Source organism: Perkinsus marinus (assembly GCF_000006405.1).
Source record: "Perkinsus marinus ATCC 50983 genomic scaffold scf_1104296934700, whole genome shotgun sequence".
NCBI lineage: Eukaryota > Perkinsozoa > Perkinsida > Perkinsidae > Perkinsus > Perkinsus marinus.
In genome coordinates this window covers 462,857-473,690 of record NW_003214659.1, presented here as the reverse complement: position 1 = coordinate 473,690, position 10,834 = coordinate 462,857, and the positions used below count along the sequence as shown (strand labels likewise).

The 10,834-nt window shown below is 46.8% G+C and overlaps 4 protein-coding genes across 4 annotated transcripts in view; 1 reads left to right on the top strand and 3 right to left on the bottom strand.

The window, feature by feature from the left end:
* Positions 1 to 6: 6 nt before the first annotated feature.
* On the bottom strand, positions 7 to 7,146 carry Pmar_PMAR021142 (acylamino-acid-releasing enzyme, putative; the record flags this gene model as incomplete). Its single annotated transcript, XM_002784701.1, has 39 exons — positions 7 to 175; positions 225 to 418; positions 479 to 680; positions 727 to 880; positions 925 to 1,056; positions 1,287 to 1,309; positions 1,353 to 1,536; positions 1,623 to 2,048; positions 2,124 to 2,187; positions 2,371 to 2,417; positions 2,475 to 2,612; positions 2,661 to 2,730; positions 2,787 to 2,908; positions 3,505 to 3,593; positions 3,644 to 3,756; positions 3,809 to 3,878; positions 3,933 to 4,078; positions 4,129 to 4,183; positions 4,230 to 4,291; positions 4,339 to 4,423; positions 4,474 to 4,562; positions 4,611 to 4,696; positions 4,742 to 4,865; positions 4,908 to 4,975; positions 5,023 to 5,092; positions 5,138 to 5,242; positions 5,293 to 5,426; positions 5,474 to 5,553; positions 5,618 to 5,670; positions 5,715 to 5,812; positions 5,852 to 5,960; positions 6,010 to 6,164; positions 6,215 to 6,313; positions 6,365 to 6,416; positions 6,467 to 6,618; positions 6,665 to 6,707; positions 6,810 to 6,892; positions 6,939 to 6,996; positions 7,045 to 7,146. The coding sequence occupies 39 exons, from the start codon at positions 7,144 to 7,146 to the stop codon at positions 7 to 9; spliced, it is 4,305 nt and encodes a 1,434-aa protein (XP_002784747.1).
* A 229-nt stretch (positions 7,147 to 7,375) lies between these two features.
* Pmar_PMAR021141 (hypothetical protein) lies at positions 7,376 to 7,783 on the bottom strand (the record flags this gene model as incomplete). The annotated part of the gene is made up of 3 exons (XM_002784700.1): positions 7,376 to 7,482; positions 7,533 to 7,662; positions 7,721 to 7,783. 3 exons carry the CDS (start codon positions 7,781 to 7,783, stop codon positions 7,376 to 7,378), a joined length of 300 nt encoding a protein of 99 aa, XP_002784746.1.
* Positions 7,784 to 7,944: 161 nt separating this feature from the next.
* On the bottom strand, positions 7,945 to 9,453 carry Pmar_PMAR021140 (hypothetical protein; the record flags this gene model as incomplete). The annotated part of the gene is made up of 3 exons (XM_002784699.1): positions 7,945 to 8,808; positions 8,901 to 9,044; positions 9,094 to 9,453. 3 exons carry the CDS (start codon positions 9,451 to 9,453, stop codon positions 7,945 to 7,947), a joined length of 1,368 nt encoding a protein of 455 aa, XP_002784745.1.
* Positions 9,454 to 10,067: 614 nt separating this feature from the next.
* Pmar_PMAR021139 (cytoplasmic dynein heavy chain, putative) overlaps positions 10,068 to 10,834 on the top strand; it is a gene marked incomplete at both ends in the record, with an annotated part of 16,800 nt that continues 16,033 nt past the window's right edge. Inside the window, 5 exons of the mRNA XM_002784698.1 lie at positions 10,068 to 10,135; positions 10,179 to 10,287; positions 10,335 to 10,511; positions 10,563 to 10,658; positions 10,808 to 10,834. Coding sequence (XP_002784744.1) covers positions 10,068 to 10,135; positions 10,179 to 10,287; positions 10,335 to 10,511; positions 10,563 to 10,658; positions 10,808 to 10,834 — 477 coding nt within the window. The remainder of the gene's footprint in view (positions 10,136 to 10,178; positions 10,288 to 10,334; positions 10,512 to 10,562; positions 10,659 to 10,807) is intronic.

Below are 10,834 nucleotides of genomic sequence, written 5' to 3'. Positions count from 1 at the left end.
ACCCTCTTACCTACCGCGGCATGAACGACTTGGCGGAGACCGATTGTCCTCACCTGTGCTCTTCTCGAGGTCTTGTATAGCATGCACGACTATGTCGTCACAATCAGCAACATCCATAGTACCAGCATGGCCAGGAAGAGCATTGAGGAAGTCCAATCCGAATGATGTAGATCCTCTGAGACGAGAGGATGATCGGAGAGTATAGTGCGCAAAGAATGTATCACCTATAGTTGGGCAATACAACAGCAAAGCCTGCCTGCAGCAGATAAGCCACCTCTCCAACGAATGCATTAGCACTAAAACTATGAGGGCCGCCGTGCAATCTGGCGACTAACTGCTCATTCCATACAGCAGGGGTTACCAATAGGCCAGTGCAGGACTCCCCTTGCACGAGTGAGATGGTGGGGGGTGATCCACCCTAAGGGGATTGGAGGCCTCCAACAATCAAGTAACCGATGATAAGAGCATCCCATCCTACATTCCATGACACTCGAGGTGATGCCATGACCTCGATACAGTCCGATTCTGGATCGGCAATACTCACGGATGATATACATGGACGATCGACCAAGCTTTGAGTCATGACCAGAGCACGGCTACCCTTGCCCTCAGAAGCCCCAACGTCTAGAAGGGTACAGGAGCCTGATAGACCATCGGCTAACTGACCATCTCTACCAGGCCTGATACAGTACGGCAATACACAAGTACTAGGACAGTGGTTCTTACCAAATGCTCCTCAATATCCTTCCTGAATCAACATCGATCACGAAAGTCCTGTATGCACCTTGGCTTTGAGTTGTCAATACAACTTGCTTATTTTCAGCGTTAGGTATCCAACGTATGAGTGACCGACTTTCCTCGTGTAGATGCAGGAATAGGCCTGATAGCCTATAAGACCCGAAGCCGATCCACCATATAGTGTACCTTTCCAGGTATCATCTCCCATTATTGGCACCTCGTGGAAAGCCAAACTATTGGGATCAAGCACATATAACTCCATAGCAGTGATGTGAGTTGTGAAGCGATTTCGAGCCCCGACAAAGACCACTCGCTCACCTGAATGATCAAAATACATATATCAAGGCGACGCATATGATCACCATCTGGTGAAGGATTGGGGCCTATAGCCATGTATAAGTCTTGAGTGATGAGTCTGGGTGTGATTGTATGAGCCGCGAAGTCTTCTATGTAGTATATACTGCTAGGACGATTAAAGCATACTGACAAGCCCTCCCTTGCTAATGGTGTTGGACCAGTGTGATACACTGTCAGGAATAGTCCTCTACCTTTTCTACTGAAGGTAGCATACCTATAAGGCTTAGTTACCAATAACAAAAAGGCTATAGAGCTACCCAAGGGTCTTATCCCCCATAAACTGGGATCCAAGCTGATGGTTGATGTCAATGAACTCGTCATCTTCAATTGAGTATATGTAGATGCAGGGCTCTTTGATATTAGTCAACTTCTCTCCAAAGTTTGGCTTATATCGAAATCGCGATAGGGGCGTAAGCTGAGGAGCATTCTTGTCAACGTTGCCTGATAGCAATGGTGTAGTAATGCGTTAAGGGCAGATAATTGAGGTATGACATGGCAAACGGACACATGTCTGCCTTCTAGCTCACCTGCATCCCCATCAACTTCGTTAAGGGATGATTCCTTGGTGCTCCACCAAGTCTTTGGATACTTGGGAGGACGACGTTCCCCAGGAATGAGAACATATGAGGTACCATATACAATAAGCTCACCAAAGGGACCACCATTGCGAACCTCTACAATATCATCTGGTAGTCGCCTCCTAACCAACTGCTGCTGGCTATTGTCATACACTTCCAAAAACAAGCTGCTACCACTGGTCCCATTAGCAGGCTCCTTAGATTCAGCACCAGCTACAATTCGTGCTTCACAGGAACAGCCATCACTACCGAAAGCCCGAGCCTTCACTCGTTCATCCACAGGGATATCCGGCAACACTAGAGTATCGTCTTTTCCATAATCCTCACGAAACACGATATGACGGCAGAATTTCCGAGGCTCGAATTCTTCGAGATCTGGCCGGGAAAAGAATATTGTTGCCGCTGAAGTGCTCCCAACAACAAAGTTAGCAGATATAACCGATACACTACTGGACAGGATGCTCTTCACTATCCCAGCTGCTTTCTTCTCTACCTTGGCTGTCGGAGAAAAACTCTGGAAGGACATTAATCAATAAAATCACACCAAAACTAGTAGTAATAATAACCCTCTATATTGAAGTATACTACTCAAGAGCATCATAAGATAGCAGTGACTGAAACTACCATCATATCCATTATCATGTGCGGCTATTGCTTATCATCGATTAGCCTCCATTACTGCTGCTGGTATACTAACCTTGACGATCTCATCGTCATCGAGCCACAGTGTAACTTGATCACCATCTAAGATATGTACACCACTGACCACCAGAATAGCTCATTCGGTCATCCTCAACCTACTCTTTAAGAGTTTGCTTGCCTCCTTGACGTATCTTTGAGGGAGCTCTTGTTGATTGAACTGATCATCTTGGACGAAGAATACCTTCTCATCATTATCCCAGTAAAGGATCTGGCAGGCTTGCTTCTCAATCTTCACAACTAAGGTATACATGATGAACTACCACAACACCACAAGTAAGATACTACCATTAAACTTAGCTGTAGTACTGCCCTTCCATCTCTCTGGCTTGTTAGAGGTTAGGTTAGTATACTCGAGCTGATAGAGAATAATTACTACATCATAGTAACCAGTATTAATACGAGTCCAATTACCGAAACATGTGCTGCTTGTCTGCCTTGCTTTACTTGTCTAACATTGTTGATTTCCCAATACTCAGCAGGGCCATCCTCCTTCCACTTCTGCTTTATAATAGAACCCTTATCGATCTCGTTAGCTGGGGTAACAACAGTCGCAAAGGCCCGTGATAAAGGAGCCATGCACTGTATACAGGCACTAGATCGGCTGCCGAATGCTCTAATCAAAACACTCATGATCAAGTATAAGAAACAGGCCTGACAGGATTACAATACGCGACAACACCTTAATCACAACGAGCGACGAACACGACGACGGAACTCTACCCAAGGGAAGTAATACTGAACGAAGACGATAAACAAACCCAGCCGGTCTTTCCTAGCAATGAACTTAGCGCGTGAAGGAAAGAGAGTGTATCAAAATTCGATGATCAAATCTTGGTGTAGCAGAAGTGGCACTATTCACAGTTAGGCGGAGCGGAGCGACGCACGTTCTGCTATTTTCAAGTTGAATATGAGAGTGTACCCCGAAACGACGTCGATGGGTAATACAATCGATAATAGAGCATAACCGAAGCATTAGTGTGATTAATAACACAAGATTGTTCCAATGAGATGAAATGGATGCAAACAGGAGGTGGCTAATACAGGTGGAATAATTATTCATCATGTTTATAGAGTCGTCATCTCCGCCGAGCTCTCTTTCCCCTAGCAGGGCCTGCTGCTGTTCTACTACGGTGACCTCCTCCAGCATTATCGACATCATCAGGCTCCTCAACATCATAGTTAACACACTTATCGGCATCCAACAAACGAATACCGTATCTAGTCAACACAAGTAATGGGAGGGATGTCCATCCAACCTAGTGTAACACTTCTTTCTATCTTTCTTCCTCTTCTTTAGTCCCCGAGCCTCCTCGCTCAATTGACTTGAATTGGCAGCCCCTTGCTCAGCATCATCATCTTCATGTGCATCGGGAGAGTCGGGCTATAATAACAAGATCATCACTAACGAGCACAGATAGCGTCCCTCGACCTACACTCGTCCCAGACTTATCGAATATGTCCATGTTACCATTGTTGGTGAGGATCAGTGCTGATAGGAATAATCTGAAGGAGTGTTAGCAACAATAGTATCGTCATTATCATCATATACTGGAGTACCTTCCAACATTCCAGGCAGGCTCACCCTGCAGGATATCATCTAGAGTTGCAGATGGAAGTGGACTGTCATCATCATCATCATCATCATCCTCGGCATCGAGGATTTGAGCATTCTCATCATTATTGTGCCCCTGTGATCTCGACATCTGGTAGATGAACAAGGTTACCATAATAATAATCACAGTCACCAGCCTACACCGTGGCCCTCTGCAATTCTCTCATTAGATGTCTTCACCTTTTCTATAACATCCCTGAATACATCCACTAGTGTGGTACATCATAACGATACCCCATTACTTGGTATAGGACTCCAACGTGAAAGGTGGCCTATTATCTTGTTCCTCAAGGAGGGGTTCTACCTATATATAGCACTACTCTACATCCAAGCATATCACCCTCCCATCACCTGATCCTGCCATTTACGGACTTTAGCGTAGATGTTCTGAGCATTCCGTTCCAAGTCACGATTGAGCAGATCGACTCCCGTACGACTACGCGAAATATCATCACGAGCACAAGCATAGTGTGATAGAGGTCTCACGCTTCGCCAGGAGAGTTTGGTCCACCACCACCACCATCAGCTGTATCATTCCCCGCCTGGAACTCCTTCAATAAATACTTTTGGATTATCTGAAGATAGGCTCATGACCAGGACCAATAACAACCACGCCAATATACGCTAGCATATTCTTCCTGTTGTCGTAACAGATCTCGAAACTGAGCTTCCTTAGCAATATCAGCAGCTGCTCTAGCAGCTGTTGTCCCTGAGCGCATTACAGTACATGGTTGTCATGCCTACTTAACGCTACCTGTATCACCCCCTCTCCTAACAGGTAACATCGCTGAATACTCAGTACTGACATTATTAGCATCAATGCTTCCCAGAGATAGTCTAGAAGGATCCCCTCCATGGGGTGCTGGGCTTAGACCAGGCTGAAACGAATGATATGCTCAACAACGGGCCAATCACCCTACCGATCGGGCTGATACCACACTCCGCCGATCAATGTGGCTGACTTCATTGTTGTTATCATCGTCGGAATCTATGCTATGTTAATGCTGCATAAGAAGATGCCTAACCCATCCCCACCTGATGATTCCCCTCCCTCATCTATCCTGGGTGGGGGCTTTTCCTCTCTTCTCTCTGCCTCGGTAACCACCTACGAAGATGTGTCCTACCAGGGTAACCCCAAGAGTAACTTTACGTCCCGAGTAGCCTTGAGTAAATGTAGTGCTTCTAGCCTTTCAATCGACGCTCGTTCGTTCCATTGTCGCACAACCTTCCTACACTCCTTACGCTGTTTTGACACCTATAATTGGGCAGCATACAGCCTTGTTGATACAACGTCAGGACCGATACTTGTTGTGCAAGCTTGTTCTCAATGCTACTAGCCTCGGGATATTCTCCCATCGTTTGCCACACTAATGCAGGCCTCTCAGTACTAGAAGGCAGTATCGAATCCTCTGCGATATCCAGGTTCATCGCCGCTCTCCCTAACACTCGCATTGTTAGTTTAATAATGATGATGAGGATGCCTCACGTCCATTAGACAGCTTTATGGTGAGGACTGAATGTGTCTTCAACGGTACAGGTTTGCCCAATTTCCCTATCTTCATACTCCTGACATCAGATAGTAAGCAAGGCATCACTAGAGACCTCTTGTATGTTGGCAGGCATCTCTCACTTTTGAGGCTTGTTGCCAGGGTTTACATATGGATCCAGCAGAGTCCATTGACCCTAAGATACCAAGTATAGAATAACTCTCTAGACTAACCTGGTACCTCATCGTCATCGTCATCCTCATCCATTTCCTCCACTACTGCCACAGAGTTATCACTGCCCACATTGTGGTGACCTTGGGCTGCTAGATCGAGAGTTGCTGATGATAAGATGAGCCATGATGGGCGAGTGAGTGTACCATTGAGAGTAGTGGTATCAGCAGTAGGAGGGACATCAGCTGGGACCATATCCGCATCATTCTGAGCGGTATCGTACCCATGACCATGATCAGCAAAGGAAGCATCGTCCTAAGGGAGAGAGATGTACAGCGAGACCCAACACAGAGCGACTATCCACCTGCATTGTATGGTCAGTGATAGATGAGTATCCCTCTTGAGGGAGATTATCATCTTCATGACTGTCGCCTGGGGATATACCAGGGGCCTCAATAACGGCTTGGGTTGGTGGGGGTGGTAGAGGGGCTGCATCTTCTGCTCCATCACGAGGATTCCCTGTAATAATGGGAGCCTATAGGAGTCTACCATGCTATTCTCATGATCACCAGAATGTTCCTGTAATATGAGATACTCCTCCTGATTGGTATAACATCTCCCTTCTAAGTCCGGCAGTAGCACGGCCATATTATAAGGATTCACAGTACCTCACAGTCTAGCGATAAGTCTACTAATACGATGATACACCCACAACATACAGGAGCTAACCTTATACTCAGGCCTCTTCCGATCTCCCTCTTCTCGTGGTACCTAAGTTCCTCTCCTCCAGGACTGGCCGCCATAGACTAGACTAAGCTCACCAAGAAGAGCGGTACACGATGGACAAAGCTATGATTAGTATTCATCTTATTGCCAGCTTTCAACATATTCAATTGACCCTCTGGTGCACGCGTAATCTTAGAGTCTAGGAGCTCACAGCCATCCCCATCATCAAAGATCCCCAGCTTCTTCCCTATGAAAGGCTAGTGACTTCAGACAGCAGTGGAGAGAGAACCTACGTATCTTTCGGGCCTCCTTGCATCTTCTCGTCTTTTGCCCACCCTCGACCAAGAAGCTCCATAGTCTCATACATTTTGAGATATAGGCTATCAATCTAATGATGCTGCCTATAATCCTTTCCAATAGATATTTTTTCCTTCTCACCTTCCTAGCATATACAGCAGCACTATGGTATAGGCCGATGGCTGCCTGGGCAAAGTTGATGGGATGGGGATTATCATTTTCTCCTATATATCATTGATACAGTCCCTCTAAACTCCCCATGCCACATACCATCCTCATCATCATCATCCTCAAACAGCTCTACCTTCAGCTTCTCCAAACACTCTACCTGCCACCGAGACGGTCGGATGGCCCCGTGTGATCGCCACTATCGTACAATATCGATTTCCCAAGCCTTGGCTGAATCCTTAGGAAGGTCTCCAAGTAGAGGATTCGCCTCCTTGGCCCTTCCTGGCGGCCCCCGTCTAGCCGATGGCATTATATTGATCCAGCCAACAACTACGACCGTAGCATTGGCTTGTGAAGAGGAGGAAGCGAGTACAACATGATTCTCTCCAGTAATGGTAGTGTTAAGCCCAGAGTGTACTCCCAGTCTTTCCTATATCCTACGATCATCATCCAATATTCAACAGTAACTAACCAAAGGTGCACAAGGTGGAAATATCAGCAACTATCATCTATTGCGAAACACTCTTCATCATATACCATCACTTCTTAGGAGTATCGAAATGGACACCGTTCAAGTCGGCGATATACCGAGAAAGGTAGGGGTCGACCAGGGAGCTTTGACTCAGAGATGTGTCTACAGGAATCCCTGACATGGACATAATCAACATGGAGAAGGGCAGGTTCGAATAATATCACCTTTCAGAGTGTCAACTTGTAAAAACTGTGGTTTATGGATAGCAGCATCCAATGCCTGATTGAGAGGCTTCTTAGTCACAGATAGGTCCATACCCAAGGCGGCACCAGCACGATAGGTGGCTGATGATACCTACGATAAGGCAGCAGTCACTATCATTGAGGGTATGGTGATCAGCTATAATGTATACCTGATAGACCTGTACTCCCTTAGCCGCCAATGGTATACGCTTGAATACAGCTGCCCCGGACATGATGATAAGAAGAAGAGACAGAGTAACAAACATGAGAGTAGTGTATACCGACTCAACACAAGGGGTCGATACTAGGAATAGAGAAACGTTATGGCCATTGTCGCTGCTGCAACTAGTGTCGTAGTGATATATTACAGGAAGAGGTATTCAATGGTATGCACTTAAATATTACCCTCTGCCTTTCTTAGAGACATATTCAGGGCAGGGTCTTGAAATAGTTCATCACGGGTGTCATGCAACCCAAGTAGATCATTGTTACCAGTAGTTACATTCGTATTACCCGGAGTATTCACTTCACTGGCCCCCACATCATTATCGTCGCCCTCCTCACTGCTGGTAGTAGTGTCAGGGTTCTTCACTACCTTACTAACGGGAGTAGATCCCACCATGGGAATCGCCTTGAAACCATCACCGAGATCAACAACACCTTCAGCAGTCTTATCATCAGCACCAACATCAAGTAAGTCCTCAGTATGTCCTATATTAGCATCATCGTCTTTACTGTCCACAATATGGCACTTCTCTTCGTCCACTACCACTCTAGAACCATCCTTAGCCAACCGTACAACGATGAGGGGAGGATTAAGCGTACGATCTAGAGATATAACTGTGGCAGCACCTCGTCCATCAACCACGATATCGATGCCAGGGCCCAGTACTCTGGGGCCCTCACTACTAGGCAATGACGACGACGATTCGTCATCGGAATGCTCGGCACCTCCATGTTCCAAAACCGACGCGAATTGACGACCGTTTTGCTGCCGGTACTGCTCCAAGAAGCCACCAGTTGAAGTTATAGGCTGCTGGTCGCATATTGCCATATTTGGTGGTAGAGTTATGTTTGCAGGGCCCCCGGTGATAGCACGAGGTGGAGGAGGAGGAGGAGGAGGAGCACTACCAGCTAACATATCCCGCATCCATCCAGCTGCTGTCTCCAGACCGTCTGCTACTAGATCAGCAGCATCAAGGGTTGCATCCCGTAGGGTGCCTACAGCTCCCTTCTCTCGATAGTCCAGCACGACGTCCTAAACAAGTTGATGATGTGATATGAAAGCATATGAAGAAGCAAATCGTCAACGGTGAGCGTGGGTTGAAGGAAGTGTCCTCCGAGTACTACATAGATAGCATCACCGACGTAATCTGCTGCACCCTGCAGGGCTGTACTGGCTACTGATGGGCTGGTGGTGTTACCAGTCGGGGCTGACCCAAAGCCTTGAATCCTCTCTTGTAAGGACTGTGTGGCATTATCGATATCATCGCCCTGAAATATGGTTACTACTCATCGAATCATCAGACATGAACGGTATCACCTGATTGAAGGTTATGTCCCATACAGCAGTAGCAGTATCCCTAACTAGACGGTAGGGTTCATCGCCATAGGTAGGACTAGGAGGCCCAGTGAATTGAGTAGCCTGCTCTATCACAGCAGCATAGGATCGCAACTGTATGCGGAATGGGGGTACTCTATTGGCCAAGTGTTTCATGCACAATAACGCCTTCAGTTTTACATGAGCATGATCACCAGCAACACACTGAGCCAAGTAGGCAGCCACATCAGGGACCCCTTGGGGATTCTCTCTGATGTTGGTAATGAGATCATTGAAGGCATAACCAGGAGTAGGTTTATTATCCGTATTAGTAGCATATCGGATAAGCTCCCAATCTATCATATTGTGTTAACAGCCGCAGATAGTGCGACTCGTGAAAACCAACTAAGAACTGGATTATAGAAACGGATCGGTACAACTCAAGAGTGGAGTTTACTCAACCAAACATCGTGACAAGAAAACGAAGGGAGTTCGACAAAAATGTCTTTCGCGAGTCGCTTCGCTCCGTCTGGAATTCAGCATGCGGTGCGCTTTCAAATTTTCAACAAGTTGCGCACTGCTGAACTAGCTCGTTGTCATCCCTGATGCCGTGAAGTCTTTGCAACGTATGAATGTATCCTGGAATTGCCCGAGATTCCGGGGGGTCTACGAAGGTCGAGATAAGCCGAAACGGCTATCTCATGAACCCCATCCACTCTAGAAGCCGTTGGAAAATGGGGATACCACTGCCATACATATGCTGTTCGAAACCTGGCTCCGCCTTTGGGGAGGCCTCGCTGTCCATGTCAGACTTCGCTCGGCTGTATTGTTGAGCTTTGGAGTATTGGGTCAATAAGGTCACTATCCGCAGTAGATAGAACTCCACGTGTCTGGGGACTGTTCGGTTTGTCTTCCAGGAAGGCCCCTTGTTATGGTGGGCATATTGTGGTGTTAGCTGGTGGATTTATTTATATTTAATGGAAGACTGCCAGAAGAGGCTCATACCGGACACTTACTTGATAGTAGATCCACTTGTTGATAAAGTGTAATGCCAGGCAGGGGGAGTCAATTGTTCGAACTTGCCTCAGGTACTCTAAGTTGAAACTTGAGCACCCTAACAGCCCAGTATCGGCTAAGAAACATCTCCCTGAAGATGAGCTTAGAGACGCGGCATTCCTGGATGCCGTCCAAACCTCAGTAGTGGCTGGAGTGGTGACTTACTCACTGTGACACCTGCCTCCAAGGTTAACAAGTGGATATCAGACATAGGTCGAGTGATCAAGCTACAACATGATAGACTTGCCTCTCCATCTGGTGGTACACCTGATGATGCCGGATCTGTCGCAATTAGGGAGGTTAATTTCTTCATAGCGGTTGAGGCCAACCTGCTAAGTGTCAGAAAGCAGCTGGAAGATCCTATGGTAGGCTTTTATTAGACCATCACCACCTCACTCGGTATCATGTCAGCTCAGGTCCAATTCGCATTGGAGGCTTTGAGGATTGGTCGAAGATTCCTCTCAACTGTTTCCTTTGAGGCACACGTGGAGCTGCCAGACAATCTCGAGCTGGTCCAGTCCAGTTTATTGTTGCTAAGGGACCTTCCAATTCATGCTCTACTTAATGCTACTACTGTGGAGGAAATATCGGAGGCTGTGGAGGGCCTATTTAATCATATGAGGCGGAATTTGCGGAAGGCTAGGCGGTATCCTGTCTATAGGGCGGCAGTGCTTATGGAAGATGTATC